Raw genomic sequence first — 17,988 nt, forward strand, 5'->3', positions numbered from 1 at the left:
ACCGGCAATGGATCACAGGTACGGCTGCTGTGGGAAGGATACCGAGGGCTGTAGCAACCTGCTCTTTCCTAAAAGTCTGCCTTAGTGTGCAAGCAGCTTTGCTCACGGCTTGATCTGGGGACACATGAGCCTTGGTGGCTGGGGGACAGTGACACCAGAGCAGCTATAGCTCTCATCACATGCTTCCTTTGCATCCTGCCATCACAGTAGTGAACTGTGCAGCGAGATTTCCTCTAGCAGACGCTTCAAAGTCAGCCGCCTTCTCTGGCTGTAGCATCAAGCTGCAAAAAAAACCCCACATATATATACTAAAAATAGTCCCAACTTTTGCCTGAATATAGCTACAATGAAACTCATCTTATACCTTAGAAAAATTTAAAAGTGACACCAAATATTCACACATGACTACATTCATAGCTCCGCAGCAATACCTGATGGTTTTCCTATTTTACTACTAGCAGTATAAAAACATGTAAGTGTTTGTTCCTCTGGGTTTTATCTAGATGGAGAAAAAAAGTCTTCTAACCCATGATCTTGCCAAAGCAGACACAAACAGTGCAATAATCTCCAAATACACACTGAGTCAGGAAAGGTCACCCCAGCTGGGGAGGGACATGGAGATATCACAGCAGCCCGAAGCTCCCTTCAGGGGAAGGAAGGAGTCTCCTGGCGTGGATTCTTTTCTGCTGTGCTTCATCACACGCACAGGGCCCTTGTGTAGAGGTAATTACAGTGATACACCTTTGCCAAGCAGTGGGGGAGCATACAAGCAGGTTTGTTTTAATTAGTGGCACCCTCCAGCTCCAAAGGGACCATCCCCACGCAGCCACCAAGCCCCCTCACTGCTGAAGGACACACTCCTCTCACAACATTTCCTTTTTTCTTCTTTTGTCCCTCCCCAAACAAGACTCACAAATTCAGTACAGAGCCTTTCTACCCAAGCCATCCACTGAAGATGATCCTACCCCTCCGCTGCAAGATCCTCCTTCAGAGATGGTGCCTGGGAGCCCCAGCAACATGCTCTGCTCCTCTCCTTTGCAGCCTGCTCCCTGTGAGCCTGTGCTTCACCCACCCACCACCTAACACGTGCTTTATGGGGTTCATTACTGATCATTAATCTGATGAGACCTTCCCTTTCTGCACAGCTCTCCAGCTCCGAGGCTGGTGCTCAGAAGCTTTCAAGATCTTCCAGCTCCGGCTGCACAAAGCGACATCCCAGGCTGAGCTGGGAGGCAGCCAGCGAGCACTGGGCAAGGAGAAGCAGCAAGTTTCCCAAGATACAGAACTTTTACTGCATCTCCTTTTCCACAATTGCTGCTGGCTTCCTACCTGCTCCGCGAGCCCCGTGCCAGGCAACACGGCCTCTCGCTTGCAGGAGAGGATGTGCTGGAGCCAGAGCAGATGAAATGTAAATGCTGCTACAGCCTGCTCCCGCTGCTCCCCCCGCTCCCAGCTGCCGTGCCTAAGTTTGGGCAGAAAAACTGTGCCACGAGCCTATTCCTGCAGGAAAACCCCTCCATCCATCAGCCTGGCTGAGACAGATTTTGGCCCTTTCCCAGTTTCCACAGTTGGAGTCCACTGCTGCTTGTTTCTCTGCTGCTGGTCTCCAAAATCACCCAAAACCCTATTTTTGGGGGGACTAATTTAAGATACACCTTCCCCACGGGACTCTGCCTCTGGGGCCAAAATGCAAAGGAACAGACATAGCTACCGTGAAGGCGATGGTGATGGCCAAGAGTGTGGAGACAAAGTCCATATGCTTCTTCAGGAAGTCCTGGATCTCCTGCAGGCAGTCCTGGGAGGAGAGACACACACCTTGCAGCATGGAAACAGCTCAGCAGGGGGCTTCAGCCCGCACCACCCCCATCCCCCCACCCCCCCCCAGCACTCGCCACAGCCCCCGATAAAAAGGGAGGCAAGAGGGGGATGCAGCATTGCACAGTTGTGCTGCTCTGTGGCCAGCTCTCTTTTTTTTCGGCTGCTTGCTGCAACTTGGGAAGGCAAATACGTGCGGTGTATTTTCTATTACTCTGAGCCTATGATTTTCTTAATGTGATGTGTTTTGGACTGGGTGGGAAGTGCATGCACACAGGTAAGCGTGGTCACACAAAAGCTTTTTTCTTTCCACCCACTAGAAAATGGAAAGAGGGAAACGTAAAAACGGAAAAGCAGAGCACACTATAATGCTAAATATGTTCCTTAAAAATGTTAATAAACAGCTCAGTTATGCAAGGTGTTGCGTGCATTAACATACATTGGCCTTATGTGTGCCAGTGGCCCCGTGAAAATCCAGGTGGTGTTAACCGGGAGAGCCATTTCAGCATTGCAAGAGCATGCCCTTGATGAAGTGACTTGCAGAGTGAGGTCAGAGCACTCAAAGCCAGGAGTGAACGTAGTGCAACTACCAAACTGCTGCAAAATGCTTCCTCCCACCACCTCCCCTGAACACAACCGGAGGAAACACAAACCACTAGCGAGGGGGAAAGCGGAGTCATGGTGCCCGGCTTTGCTCCGCTCTCCCTTCCTTGCCCTGACCCGAGATTGGAGGCAGCGCTTCGAACCACTGCCCCGTGGGCTGACGCGTGCCTGCGCATCACCGCGTCCCGTCAGCGCTCCACATCTTTGCCTAACAACAATGGTTTTGTACAGCTGTAGCAACACAGCTTTGTTTTGCCTAGGGACAACGTACATATTGGTGCTGGCAGCTTTAGCTGCTTCAGCTGATTTGGCTAATCCAGTGGAAGAAAAATAATCATGCAATAGATTTGCTTAGAGAGTATGAAGTCTGCGCCGCAGCTTCAGAGGCAGTCTGATACCGGTGGCTTCTCTGTCAGCCTCACTGAGATACTACAAAGAGGAGGAACAAAGGGTACTTGATGAAGCTGCTGCTGGGCATTATCATCCTGCTTCATGAGTTTCTCATTTTAATACCCATTTAATGCCCTGGGAAAAGGGAATTGCAGCAGATTCCACATTTGCTGTTAGTGGGATGCTTCTTAAGCCTCAGCAACTAGCATCATGTGGGCAAGTCCAACAGGTTTTTTTGAGCTCATACACACGCCTGTGATACCTCGCACTCTCTGCCCACGCCGGAGGTGAGGAGGAAGCTGGAGGAAAGCGACAGACTGCAAACACAAAGATTTTGAAAGCTGTCTAGAGGTGCAAAGGCAACTGCATCCACAGGTCTGAGACCTGCTAACCCACGGGGGCTCCTCCAGCGGGCGAGACACCTCCTTACTGAAACAACACAACCCCAGCAGAACAAACCCCAACCCATAGCAACCCCAAACCACGAAAAAACCACAATTCTCATTAACACTTGAACATCAGTGAGGTTTTAACAGTTAACTAGTAGAGGCACTGTGGAGTGGAAGAAACCTTTCCCTTACCTGCCCCGCATTGTGCACCTGGCCAGGTGGGCACGTCTTGTGCTCGACGTTGGTCGTGTCCCCAAACGGAGAGTGCTTCCCACAGCACCGGTACTGGAAGAGAGGGAGAGGTCTGCCAGCCACCCGCCACGGCTCCCCCCGCCACCCGCTGCTGCAGCAGGAGGTGCCGGCAATGGGCCACTGCGCTGGGCTTGCATGGCAAGGTTTTGGTAGCAGCGGGCTACAGTCGTGGCTTCTGTGAGAAGCTGCCAGAAACTTCCCCCGTGTCCAATGGAGCCAATACCAGCCAGATCCAAGACAGACCCACTGCTGGCTGAGCCCATCAGCGATGGCAGTAGCACCTCTGGGATAGCATGTTAAGAAAGGGGGGAAAAAATATCTGTGCCAGCAGAAGAGGAGTGAGACTGTGTGAGAGCAACAGCCCTGCAGAGACCCAGGTCCGTGCAGAAGGAGGGCAGGAGGAGCTCCAGGCACCGGAGCAGAGATTCCTCTGGTGATGAAGACCCTGGTGAGGCAGGCTGTCCCATCAGCACATGGAGGTCCAGGGGGAGCCGATCCCCACCTGCAGCCTGGGCAGGACCCCACGCCGGGGCAGGGGGATGCCTGAAGGAGGCTGTGACCCGTGGGCAGCCCCAGGCGGAGCAGCTCCTGGCCTGTGGCCCTGTGGGGAGAGGGGCCCAGGCTGGGGCAGAGCTTCAGGCAGGGTTTGGGACCCCCAGGGACCCACACTGGGGCAGGCTGTGCCTGAGGGGCTGCACCCTGTGGGAGGGACCCCACGCTGGAACAGCAGAGATAAGGTGTAATGGACTGACCACAGCCCCATCCCCCTCCCCCTGCACCACTCAGGGGCAGGAGAGAAAGAGAAGTTGGGAATTGTTAAGCCCAGGAACAGGGGAGAGGTGAGGGGAGGGTGGGTTTTTTTCTGATTTGAACCCCAGACAGGACTGCAAGGAGCAAAGCACAGAGATACACAATTGCCAACTGCAGCGACGGAGGTTAAATCTGGAGGAGGTGGAGGGATCTAGCCCCAGACTTGCTTGTGCTCCTCCAGGAGTGCTGCCTAGGGCCAGGCCCTCCCTCCACGGGAGCTTCCACAGCGGCTGCTCTGGAAAACCCAGGGATACACAGACTGATATTTCCAGTGCTTGCTATGGGCTGCGGGGGATCCCCAGCAACACCCGCTGTGGAGGTGGTTTCCTACAGCCAGGGTGAGCTGGCCAGCTTGGAGCTTTAGCAAAAGGGAGGGGAAAGGAAAAGAAAAAAAGATAGTAGAAGGACTTTCTGTTTCTGCGTCAGTTAAAGAGGCTAAAATAAGCAACTGGTGAAGCTGGGTATTGTGCCTGTTTGTCCTGGCCGAGCAGGACTCTGGGTGTGCTGCTCAACTGTCCTGCAGACAAGCAGCTCTGTGCCCAGTCTCGGCTCTGCGGGCCACCACCACCGCTGCAATGAGAAACGTTTGCTCTTTTCTCGGTTTTGAGAAGCACAGGTGAAAGCAGCTTCAGCAAGTACTTGTTAGGATGATTTAAGAAAACACAGAAGGATAACGGGAGTTGTGTGGGAGGTGTGTGAAAACAGGCGAGCAGAGCTGACCTTCCCATCCAGCCCTGCCGTGTGCCATCAGCTCCCTGGACCCAACCAGGTCCTGCTGCACGAGGAGACAGCGGCATCTCCTTTACTCAGCGGGGACTCAGGAGTTTCTCACCGTGGTGGACATCCTCACTCATCTCTGGTGGCTTTGAGGGCAAGCATCCTCCCTCTGGGCAGCCACCCTTGCCCACTTACTGGGTGACAGAGAAGTGCCCCGTGCCAACAGCATCCCAAGTGGTGGATCTGGGGGGCTTGCCAGCAGTGTCCAGTATTGCCATGGAGCCTCCAGGACTCCTCAGTCATAGCTCAAGGGTAAAGAGAAACAACCAAGTCCAAATACTTCTGCTGGATGATGTGGAATTCCCCCCTCTCTCTGCCTGACCTGGGACACCAGGGTGTATATCCACTGTCTCGTACTACAGACAGGGAGCACGGCGCAGGGCCTGCTGAGACAGACAATGTATACCAGCTGCAGCGTGGAAGCTTTGAAGACCTTGCACCAGAGCGATGCTCAGGTAGGTGGCCTTTTCCTCCTGCTGATAATATGGCTCGTCAAGCCCAGCAAAGGAAGAGTAGGAAGGAGGAACAGACTTCACAGCAGCTGGAGGACTTGGCTCCCAAGAGAAAAGGGCATCGCAGCACCCAGGAGGCAGAGCAGAGGCAGCAGCCCCAGCCTGCAAAACCATCAGGAATATACCCCAGGGCAGGGTTTTCTGCTAAGGCTGAGAGACAACTTACTGCTTCGTGGATGGCGGTCAGCTCATGCCTCCTGAAGCTGGAAGCATTCCTCCTCACCTCCTCGTACACAAGATCGTACACATCCATCATGCTGTCTTCCACCTGTGATGAAAGCAGAGATCTGTACGTGACACTGACCACAGCGAACCTCTCGCACCCCCCCAGAAGCTCTCCCAGGTGGGGCAAGCCAAGTAGTGCAGCTATGAAGCGACCCCCATGCAGCAGCAGGAGCTTGTGTACAACCTGCCACGTCCCACGAGAGAGGCTGCAACACGGCACGTGTACCACCACCTGCTACCACGGACCCTTTGCCATCATTCCTGGGTCTCACCAGCTGGAGCTTTTTGCCACTTTTGGATTTGGCCCAGAGAAGAACTCGGGTGCCCCTGAGACCCTCTGCCAGGCAGGGACGGCACCGTCTCCCCATCCTGACGGGGCCTGCGGGGGCAGGCGCGGGTGGCTATGAGATGCTGAAATACAAAGGTGAAAGGACCTCAGAGGACTGGTGTTCTCCTAGTGGTGGAGCAGTTCCTCTGAACAGAGCCAAAAAAATAACGGAGTGATTCAGTGGTGAATCAGACCCTAAATATTTACCAAATGTGTGAGAACGCGCAGCCTGACAGATCCCAGCCAACTCCCACTCGGGTTTCGCAGGGAAAAAATATGACAATTGCCTTCAGTGCCTGGAGTCAAAACCTTATTTCTTCCTTTCATTTTCCCTCGCTTCCTCAGCGGCATCAATCCGAGCGGGCCTGCAGGCAGCGCTTGGCTTTCAGGAGGGAAAAAAAATCAATTGGTGAGAGAGAGCCTGAGTGGGTGGCCGTGGTGGGGGCAGCACCGCCGGAGCGCAGCATCCCCCGGTGGGGCTTCTTGGCTCTGTCCTGAGGGGACATGCTTGGAAGTTAGGGGAAGAACCACCCCCAACACTGTCTGCTCAGGGGTGAAACCAGGGTTATCTGAGGGGATTACAGCCGTTACTGCAATGTTGTGCCCTGCCCAGCTGTCCAAAATGCAACCAACGGACACTGATAACCAGGGAGGGGAGAGAGGGAGGTTGAGAAGATTACTTGTATCTGACTCGCCTCTGGGCCACCAGGAATAGAGTTTAAAGGCTCACATCTGAAGACTTTCCACGGCTTTCAACATGGCATAGCGGCAAAGGGACTTGGGGGTCTCTCTGCATTTATCTGCAGCACAGCTGCTATCACCCCAGGCCCCTCCATCACCCATCCTGGAGCAAGCAGCGGGTGAGGCAGGAGCAACCCAGCTTTAACGAGAGAGGTCTGATGATAGATGGGGCACAGATGCTCCAAGCCAAGGCAAGGCAAAAAAAAAAAAAAAAAAAAAAAATCCTCCATAGCAAGTCATGTGACACTGAGCTGTCCCACACAGGTCAGGAGGGAGGATGCTCATTTTGTCACCCCCGTGTATCAGTGCATCGAACAGGATGGGCACAGCAGTGAGACAAGATCTCCAGCAGACTTGTGCACCGTCCTTCCCCCAGGCAAACCTTAGACCCCAATAAAAAACATCCAAGCTTTTCTAACTTCTTGTGGGCCACGAAATTGCTTTCCAGCAGCAGCAATTAAATACATATTCGATAAAAAGAGCATTCAATTCCACTGAAGAGCTGTATTAAGAATAACGAAAAAAGAATGATCTCTTGACCTCCTCTTGTGGCCTTGTGTTGCTGCGGAAGGAAGGAAGAGCAGAGCAGCTGACTTCCAAGAGACGACTGCCTTTTGAATGTCCCAACCCCAGCTGAAGATGCAGGCTTAAAAGCTGTTCTGTGTTGTGACAACGTACATATGGGTCTCGCTAAGGTAATGGTGCTGCATGTGCAATTTTTGTTTTTTCATATTTATCATTAGGCTCAGGATGCTGAGCCTTCCTCCAAAAGGTCTAAATTCGGATGACTTAATAAATTAGGAAAGGGCTCCAGAAAGTTACTAGGTTCAAGCAAAGGTTCAAAGGTTCAAAGCAACCCAGAAGTTTAACTGCTTCTGAAGCTCTGCTGACCTCCAGGCTGGGGCATGTTGGGCTGGGTAGTTTTAAGCCCCCTGCCTTGGCTGGGCACATTCCCCCAAACCTCATGAAAACCAGCAAAAATGCTCCTTTGACTGCAGTGGGTTTTGGGTTGGGTCTGGCTGCTTACTGTACAGTTGTGTTCAACTTAAACCCAGGTAAGATGAGACTTTCTCCAGGGATGTTTCACCTGCGAAGGCCACCACAGGCTCCCTAGCAAAGCAGCTCTGGCCACGCCACCACCACCGAGTCCCTGTGCAGGAAAGTCACCACTCATTAGTGGCTTGTGCTGATAATAAACCTCAGGCCCCAGCTGAGGCTGATGTCCTCCTCAGCATCTTCTCCAGTGGTCGTGCTGCACTAAGCAACCTGTGAGGAGAGCAGATGGGCTGCCCAGATGTTGACAGCTGCTGGCATGAAACCATGAGAGGATCAGTTTGGTCTGGAGAGGTCCTGCCTGATGCAGCGGTGCATGTGTGCACCTTCCTCGTTATTTTAGGTACCATGCAATGACGTGAAACACTGGGATCGAGGCTCTTTGAAGGGTAAGACGGGAAAGAAATGAAGGAACTAGATTCCCATAACAAAGCTATGGCCGAAAAATATTCCAAGCGTTGGAAACAGTAAGAGAAGAAGCCACGAGCAGTCGTCGCTTCACAGCCAGCTCTGCTACAGTGATGGTGATGACGAGAGCCATCTCCAGCTACGTAATGGCTACTAAAGGCTTCAACTGCGCCCTGTTTCTGAGCTTGCTTCTCAGTTATTTACTGATTATTTTTTTCATTTTGTCAAGCAGCCTCTGAGAACTGAGGGCACAAGGGATTAAATGGAAAATGTTTTTTAGCGTTGATTTTGTTTTAGAATGTGTGCCTGGGCAAGCCTAAGGGTACAATTTGCTGATCAGTCATTCTCAGCTTTTCTGTCTAGCAATTATATCTAGCATTCATATCCAGCCATCATCCGAATATGCTATTCAGATCCCAGTAAGGGAATATCAAACTACAAAACCATTGTTTAGGGAGTAAACTGACTGTAGTTTCTCCACATCATCTTTCTGATTGTTGCTAGGATCATTTGATTCCAGAGGAGAAAATTGCTGTCTTCATACAATGTGGCGGTCTGTTTTCAAAGACTGCTACAGAGAGCTTTCTCATTTACATATTTCAGAAGTACTAAATCTCACTATTTATCACTGGCTGTTTTCTTCTGTGCAGGAGACTACCACAGAGCATACAGGTCTGGTTTAATAAGTGGAGACATACAAGAGCAAAAGAGCGCACTAATGAACGATCATCATAGCAACTTTTCAGCCTGGGTTATATTTATACTTGGAGCTGCAGCCGAGCTCTGAAGCATCAGTCACACATGGCAGCATCTATCCAGCCCAAAATGTCATGCTAACTCATGCATGCCTAACGATATAAAAAATAAAATCTGAAAGCACCAGACAGTCACCAGGTGGTTTCATGACCTAACCTTATTTGCAACGTTATTTTACCCAGCAGAGGCAGGTTCATCCCTATATTTTCCTTTGACCTGGGACACAACACAGCGACGAGCTGATACACAGCGACGAGTCCACAACAGTGGACTGCAGCACTGCTTCATACTCAATTGCCACCCTTAACAGATTCCCATCGCCCACTCCACTGATGGACAGCTTTGAGTCTACTGCCTCAAAACAATTATTTTTTTTTAGTTTCTTACACCAGGTGTTGGAGAAGAAAAATATTAACAATAATCAGGGTGCTTTCTCTCACCGTTAAGCAACTGGTTATGCTGGTACTGTTAATAATGTACCTTAAGAAAACCACAGCTGTGCCCATCCCTTAACTCAGACAGTAGTTAGCATGGAAGGAACGTGATACAGCCGGATAAGAAAAAGTCTGTCTGGGCTTCTTTTCAAAAGGTTTTACACTCTTCCCCCCATATAGTCAAGCAGGTTTTCATGATCCCAGTGATGTGCTGTGACTCGCTGCTGGAAGGGCAGCTCTGGATGAAGCTCTTGCGTGGAAGGAGACTGCACCTACGATACTTGTCAGTAAGGAACACCAAGAGCTGAAGATGAAGCATCAGCTGGGTTTTGGCTTAAGAAAAATCTCCAGGTTAAGTGATATGGAGGTCACACCTCACAGAAATTCCTTTCCTGGAAGAAGCTGGGTGAAATGTTCCAGCTCTAAATTAGTCAAATAATTGCTGCCTCCCATTTCTGTCTGCATTCCTTAATGAAAAATTCATTTGGGGATGATATTGATGTTTTGCTGGATACAACAAATGGAAAATCACCACTGAGATTGATGTGGCTGACTCAGTAGAGTAGCCTTTTTCACTTAAAGTAAAAGAAAGAAGGGATTTTGAGATTGTTTATCATCCTCTAAATTCTTTATCCCCCAAGAAGCAGAACTTATGACTACAGGAAGGCCTAAGTCATTTAAGGCCTTTACTCTAAGCCATTCGTGTTCTTGCCCTTGGCTGTTAGAAACTAAAGCAAATTTCAGTCTTACCTCCTTCAAGGGGAAAATTGACATTTTTTACTTTGGTTATTTATCAAGGACAATTTTTATCTGATCTTTCTGTTCCAAATCCAGTCACGGGTAAAGAGGTCAGCCTCCAGTTCCTGATCCCTTTGCAAGCCAGAGGTGTTGATGAATCCCCCTCCTGCCGCCAGTCAATACCTGTGCCTAGGCAACCTGAGCTAGTCGCATAGGTGTACACTGGAAAACTAATGTAGACTTGTACCAAGAACGACGGTCTGGGACTTAGCGAACCATCTTTGCAACAGCTATTCCCCAAAAATCCCTTTGCAAAGCTGGAGCTCAAGGAGAATATAGTGAAAGGAGGTATCAGGATTGTCTCAAAGACGAGCCCAACTTTCTCTTTTCTGCTTAACAGGAATGCTCTTGACATGGCAGAAGAGGAAGAGAAGCATGGCAAGCAGAAGGAGGACCCTCCTCTCCTGTGGCTCTTCATGCCTTCGAGATACGAAGCCGAGCGCATGTGCTGCAGCCTCAGCACTTCATGTTCTTTCAGCGTCGCCAAGAAGGACATACCCAGAGCATCACTCAGAAATATCCCTTCAGCAGCAGCTACCACAGACTCCCTCACTTAGCAATAAACTGCAAGTTGGTCAGGTAAGATGTGAGACTGGAATAACGTGGTCGACTCACTCAAAATCCTTCCTTGTTCCAGTACAAAAAGCACTGTTTCATTTTGCCATCTCCATCTTCTCCCTTTCATCCCCAGTGTGCAGCAATGCACGCGTTTGCAGCATGTCAGAAAGAGTGGGGGCAGATGCAATTGCTTGGTTTTAAATAAAACAATGGTGCAAATGCAGTGAAACAGAGGAGGGAAAACTGCTCCGGGTGCTTTAGCCACATTGCAGATCAACTCCCAACACGTGGAGGGAGCTAAGACAGGCTCCCCCCACCCCCTGCTCAGCCAGACTGTCACCACTGTACCTAACACAGCATCTCCTTCATAGCACATCACCTCCCCTCCTCTCCAGCTTTCCTCAAGCGACTCAGTCCCAGCTGCAGAAACTCAGCCAGGTCTGCAAACCAGAGCGGCCCCCGAGCCCCCCCCGGGAACACTGCACGAGACAGGGTGCTGCTCCCCCAACTGCCGGTGGTCACTGCAGACCACTGATGGTAGATGATCCAGATGAGGCTTTCAGCTAAATGTTTTCACCTTTTCTTTCCACTATCTATATATAGATATAGATTTGATAGATATTGGGAAAAAAAAAATATATATATGCACTTCTCCCCACTTTCTGGTATTGCAAGAGGACCAGGCAAACCATGACCATCTTTTGGTCTGTCACTGAGAGCACAAAACCCATTGTGGAACAAAAAATTCAGAAAAAGCCAGGCTTACAAAGCTGCCTCTCTCTCTCCAGTCCCAGTGCTTCCACCAGGTCTTTGCACAAAATGTTTAGAACAAGGAGAAAGCGCAGAGCTGTTATACTGTTCACCTCCTCCTCATTTCCCATCTCCACATCTCAAGAACAGCAAAAGCCTTCGCTGCATGGCCATGACACACCCCGCTCAGCCAGCGGGCAGGGGGGCACCAGCGCCCCAGCTCAGCCCAGCCACGGGACCCTGAGGCTGGCTGTGGCTGAGGGCACGGCCAGGAGCATCGCTTTGTGACCCTGGCAGGCACCAGGTGCTTTACAGGGAAGTGCTGAAAACCCTGTTAGGGCAGTTAATCCACATCAACAAGTCTTTTTCCCCTAAATTCTCCAGATCTGGGAGCATCACTGTTGTGAGTGACACCAGCATCAGCATGTCAAGGTCCTCTTGATTTTTTGGGTTGGGTTGGTTTTTTTGTTTGCTTTCTGGTTGCATTTGTTGGGGTTTTTTTAAAACACATTTAAAGATTTTCACTCCATTTTGTAACAGAACTGCAAAACCAACATGCTGCCAAGGGCCCACACCGACCCATTGTGACCCCATCACTCCAGACACACAACCCAGCAATTCATGAACCTGCCAGCATCGTGGCTGAGTTACCTCGGTCATCCCTGCTCTCACCCATACTGCTTGAAACCAGTGCCAGGCGAGACTGCCTCCCAACAGAAACCATTGAAAAACATTAAAAATAGTTTTAGCTTAAGAATATCAGTACCAGAGCTAGCCCCGGGGCAGCGCTGACACTTCCGAGCTGGCGGTGGCTGCCCTGCTGTGCTGAGCATCCTACAGCCGCGTGAAGGCTGGATGTGCCCCAGCAACGGTGACCATCTGAGTGGCCTCAGGTATCGCAGCTGACGCTGCTGGAGACAGGAGCTCCAGCTAATGCTGTGCCATGGAGAGCGGCAGAAATGAGGCCGTGCGGGTTCAGCGTCAGGGCAGCAATAAATTATAAACCCCATGAGCATGAATGCCTGCGTGGTGCCCCAGACAAAGGAGAGCAGTGTCTTGCTGGGGGAGCGGGCCGGGCCGTTACTGTGCGATGAGAACATAAACACTGGGGAAGAGTCACCATATTAAGAACACTAAGGAAGGGGGAGGGGTTTTCCCCCTTTTATGTTTTTCCCCATGGACTTCAGAGGCTGGGAAAAGCTCTGTGCACATCTTAAAGTGATTGTGCCTGGTAGAACAACGGCAAGAGCAAGGAGGACATCAAGTTATTCAGTGTCGTCACAACCAAATCACTGCTGTTTGAAAAGGCTCTTGAAAGACCCCCGTGAGTGGCTACAGCCCTGATCCAGCCCCACTGAACCAAAAACCAAAACCCTGTATGCTTCTGGTCTGGTTTCAGAAGGCACCTGAAAACACCTTCAGCCTGTGTTTGAGTCCCATTAAAATCTCTAGGGCTTAAGCCTGCGTGTAAGTAATTACCTTCAGGTGGGGCGGGCAGACCCTGTACGGGTTTGTCCCAACACTCACCAGCGGTGACAAACACACCCTGGGAAACCCAGCGGCTTGGTTTGCCATGGGAAGGAGCCCCACAATCCCACTTCAGGAATTACCTGGGAGCACCAGGTCCCTCCTCACAAACCCGCAGGAACTGGAGAGGCACGTGCTGGCTCTGGGCACGTGAAGGCAGCTTTGCGTCCTGGAGAGCCCGGCAAAGCCGTGCCTGCCTTTGCAAAGGTGCTGGCTGGGAAGAAGACTTACAGGCAAGAGAAGACCCGTGCCCATCCCATAGGCAAGGAAGGGAGCATGGAAGCTGCTCTTTTCAAGAACAGGCCCTAGATGTAGCAATGTTTGTTATTTAACAGCTGCAGCTATTTATTCCATCTTTGCACCCTGTTAGAATATCAGCATCTTAAAAGGTACCACCTTGCTTACTAAAAAAATGTAAAAAACCTCGTTTCCTCTTCCCAGCTGAGGATGGGAGAGCAAACAGGCTCCTCTGAAGAAAGTTTCAAGCAGAGCAAGACTGGAGAGTGGGAGCATGCATGGGTGCCGTGTGTTCCCTGCCTGTAAAAAGCACAGTCTTTACGTTTATTCTCCAAGTACCAGCAGTGCAATGCAAAGAAACTAATGTCATGCCTTCCTACACAGGTGGAGCTGAAAGCTGCTGGTGAAACCTGCTCTTGAAATCACCCAGGGACCTCAGAAACCATTTGATAATTAAGCGATTGCCATATCACTGCAGCCAATGCAAATCCAAGTAAACCCTTCATCCACAGGACATGGGAAATGGGGCATTTATGCCAGAAGTACGGGCAAGTATTTGTACCAGTTTCAGATTTTCCCCTGAGCTGGGAGATAATAATTCAATTTGTTCTAAGTTATGGATTTTTTTTAATGTTATTTTAAGTCTATGTGTGAACAAATCTCTGTAATTAAAAAGCTTGTTCTGTTGCAAAACTCCTTTCGCGTTGCAGCGATTTTATTTTCATGCATCCTGACTGGCTTTCGGGGCTGGTGTTGCAGGGCTGCTGCAAGGACCTTCTCAGCTGCTGCAGGGAAGGGGAACAGCAGAAGGTGATGTGACTTTGAAACTCCTCCATCCTTTTTCACAGTAGGGTCGAGAATGAAACCCCAAACCTATTTTTGCAGAACTTGTCAGGGAAACACTTTGGGAACGGGTAGGTTATTAGTTCCTCATTAAAAGAACTTTAACACAGACAGGGATGCAAAGCAGCCTGAGAAGACAGTACGGAGGAGGCCTGGACCTCACAGAAGCCATTCACTAGCTCATAGATGGGTCAATAGAGCAGGAGTAATTACGATGCTGAACAAAGGGATCAAGCACAATCAATCTTAGAACCATGACTTTAGCATGGCTGGTATACGTTATGTTAAGAATAAAGACTATAGTAACACCAAGTCTATCTGGCATGCAGGTAACTTGAAATTAAAGTATGTGGCATCTGTCTGATAGGATTCGTTCAGGAGCTACAGAAGGTCACGAAAGCAGAACAGAATGGGAAATGAGAAGATTCACATATTGTTTACAATGCCCAGGTCTGGGAATATCAAATTTACAAATAACTCTTCTTTTTTCCCTGTCCTGCGTAGCTTCTTTGTAAGAAGGGCTGTAAACAGGGCTCTGAAGGAGTCACGAAGGCAAAAAGGGCACCTTGCTTTCACCATGTTCAAACCACAGTTCTGTCTACTGCCTCTGGAAAATAACCATCAAAACAATTTTTCAACTGAACATTGGACTTTTCCATTTCAGATCATTTTCTGCAAGAGGTGTCTGCTTTATGAAGGAAATGTAGATATTATTATTATTATTGTTATTGTTGTTATTGTTGTTGTTGTTATTATTATTATTATTATTATTTTGATCTTGAGGAGCAAACCACTGAGAGCATCTGCTGTGGTTTGTGCAGGAGAGGCCTCGCACCCCCTGGCTTGCAGAGGGAGGGGAGGGCTGTTTCCAGCGCTGTGCGTTCAGCACCTCACCCGTAGGGAGGGAGAGGATGGGATCTACGGCATTTCCAAACTGAAAAACCTGATTTTCTGTCTGGCATTGGAAGGTCAATGTATTTTGCATAGGAAAAATAGAAATTTTTGGTTTAGCCATGCACGTGGGACAGTAGCCCCTTGGTGCTGTCAGGGGCACTGATTCAGGCATGTGTAATGGGCATATTCATCTGTACCCAGTTTTACGTCCCCAGGTTCTCTTCCTTTCTTGATAGCTGGTGTACATCCCATCAGGCTTATGAGACACCCGTCAGATAGGCTGAGTTTGATTTTCCCCCTGTATTATGACAATTAACTATTCCTGACGGTCCTGACGCAGCAGGCTGGGGGAGGACACCTGCCTTGCTTTTGCTCCATACTTTGGGCAAGTCAGAAAAATAAAGGGCTCTATAATGGGAATTCAGGAGTCTTCCCTGGCTCCACTCAGTCTTCTGTACCACTGCACTACCCGTCTTTCTGTCCGGGATGGGAGGGGCGCTCACATCTGCATTTCTCCACTGGTGAGATGGGACCTTTCAAGCAAAACTGAATTTCCATATGTTTTGTAAGTGACACTCCTAATTAAATCTTTCCTCATTTACATTCCCTGTTTCTTTTTGCATTTTAGGAAGCAGAGAAAACCAAGATGATCTAATGGTATTCTAACTTTTCTCCCATCAGAAACACTGCTGGTTTTCTTTACCCAAGAAGTAAACATTTTACAAAAAAACCCACATTCTGCCTAGTGGAAGCTCTTTTGCTTGAAGAAACTGTAACACATGGGTGCATGTATGGGGGTGGGTGGGGTGGGGGTGGCACTCAAAACCAAAAAAACAGGAAAATAATTTGAAGTAAAAACAGATCTAGACATTGAGATATACAGATAAAGTAATTCTTTAAATATTCTCAGCAAAATGTTTTTTTGAATGGCACATCACCCAATATACAACATTTTCTTGCAGCCTTTTCACACCCCACTCCATGTGTGAAGATTAAAAAGTGTAACTAAATTATCTATTTGGATAATGCAATTTCATAAGACCAACTAGACCCAGCTTCTGGTGCCATTACTCCTTTACTTTCTCACCATAAACTTCTGCGGAAGGAGGAGGAAATCGTGCTCACAGCCTCCCTGCCGGGTTGGTCATGAAAACAAAACTATTTCCATATTAAGTTGTTAGTGGGAATACAATAGATTTTGATAGTTTTGCCTGAAATCAGGGAAAATATATACAGAGGCTGTGGAAAGACCCTTTCACGGATGTCTCAGCTCTGATTGACTCCGCTTCAGCCAGGTAAGCGTAGGGACAAAAGATGCCGCTGTGCCGCCAGCACTGGCCCTAACGTTTCCAAAGCAGCTGGACAAATCCACAGAGGAAAAGTCCACTGAGCATTAATGGCAAAGGCACCAGCGGGTGCCACCCGCAGGCACCCGAGCCACAGGCTGTTTGGCGTCTGGAAAAGCATCGCTTTGGGCTCGTGGCTGTTGGTGCTCCTAGCGTGGCCGGCAGCGGGTGCCTGTCTGAGAGCAGGTGCCTCAGCCCGATCCAGTGGAGCCATCGGCACGCGCCAGAGGATTTTCAGCTGCTGTGGCCACTGGTCAGCTCTGGACAAACTCTCTAGGGAAGCGGGACCTTACCCCTTACCTTAACCTGGACTTTGCCTTTTGACTTCTGCTTCCAGAAGGACTGGGTTTTAATTTTTGTACAAGATACTGAACCATGATGGGACAGGGCTTCTTGTCCCTGAGAAGTGCAATTGCCACAGTGCCAGCATGGATCGAGCCTCCGGGGTTTTGATGGAGTTGTGCTCCTCCAGCACAGAGCAAAATCTGGCCAGCCTTCTGACACACTGCTCTTTGATCCCCCACAACATCTGTAACCTTAAAGAGGTGAGATGGCAGCATCAACGTGTCCCTAATCCACCGGGATGATGTTTCACGTTGTTCACATCCCCATTGCTGGGCAGAGCATCGCAGGCTGTGGCAGATGCCTGGGGCTGGGGAGGAACGAAACGGAGATGGGGACCAACCCACTGCATGAAACATCCATCAAAGTCTCAAATGCTTATCTGAATTACTGTTAGATAATTTGGACACTTGCCTAAAATATCAGTGTTCTGCTTTCAAAACAAAGAAGTCTGGATTCCTTTGCACTCCTAAGTCTCTTAGATTTTTTTTTTTTTTTTTTGGAGTGCAGGGATGCAGGAAGGGGAATTAAGACCAAGCAGCAGCAAATTCCTCTGAACGGGAAGAGGAATAAATATATGAAATGCAAATTATATTAGATTAGGAATGGGTTAAAAAAAATGTCTAAACTTCTTTATCTCCTGGGTGTTTCTCCTGGCCATCGCCAGGGAAAACCTGCACAGTCCCAACCTGCCACGGCCTCTGAATAGAGGCTCTGAACTGACGTTAACAGGAATTAGAGCTGGCTGGAAATAACTTTTCGAAAGTCAAGCATCTCATTTAAAACAAAACAAAACAACACAACACCCCCTGCAAAAAAATCCCAAAGCTATTTAAAACAAGACTTGCATTTTGTTTAGCCTTCAGGACAAAGCGTTTGCCCTGCATGGGGGTTTCCATGGCTTCTCCCTCCAGATGACCTCATCAGGGAGGCAGCAGAGGAAGGCAGCCCCGTTCTTGCAAAGAGTGGACTCGACAGAGCATGCATCTGATAGACCTCAGCACGGATGGCTTAATTACCACCAGATGTCCCTTTTAGGGGGGAAATAGTTGCTACAGGAAAGATCCCTATCTGACGAGATGCTGGTGGTATTTCCTAGCAGCCACCGCTTACCTCCGTGCTGTGCGTGTATCTCCAGCAGGCAGCTGGGATCAATCCGCAGAAGGCCAGAGCAAAACAGAAAAATCCCTGAGGATAAAG

The 17,988-nt window shown here is 49.4% G+C and overlaps 1 protein-coding gene across 5 annotated transcripts in view; it reads right to left on the reverse strand.

Annotated features, from left to right (window-relative positions):
- Nucleotides 1-17,988, reverse strand: part of TSPAN32 (tetraspanin 32) — a 41,044-nt gene that overhangs the window by 5,270 nt on the left and 17,786 nt on the right. For 3 of the 5 annotated variants that reach the window (XR_005106510.1, XM_037402483.1, XM_037402482.1), the window contains exons 4-9: nt 17,902-17,976; nt 16,747-17,098; nt 6,309-6,483; nt 5,715-5,816; nt 3,390-3,482; nt 1,712-1,795 (exon numbers count right to left, since the gene is read on the reverse strand). Coding sequence is in view for 4 of the 5 variants with exons in the window: in XM_037402483.1 (XP_037258380.1) it covers nt 1,712-1,795; nt 3,390-3,482; nt 5,715-5,816; nt 6,309-6,483; nt 16,747-17,098; nt 17,902-17,976 (881 nt within the window). In the remaining variant the exon portion in view is untranslated. Of the gene's footprint in view, nt 1-1,711; nt 1,796-3,389; nt 3,483-5,714; nt 5,817-6,023; nt 6,185-6,308; nt 6,484-16,746; nt 17,099-17,901; nt 17,977-17,988 lie in introns of those variants that run through there. The other 2 variants (XM_037402486.1, XM_037402485.1) reach the window with 2 other exon arrangements.

This window comes from Falco rusticolus, chromosome 10, assembly GCF_015220075.1.
Source record: "Falco rusticolus isolate bFalRus1 chromosome 10, bFalRus1.pri, whole genome shotgun sequence".
Classification (NCBI taxonomy): Eukaryota; Metazoa; Chordata; class Aves; order Falconiformes; family Falconidae; genus Falco; species Falco rusticolus.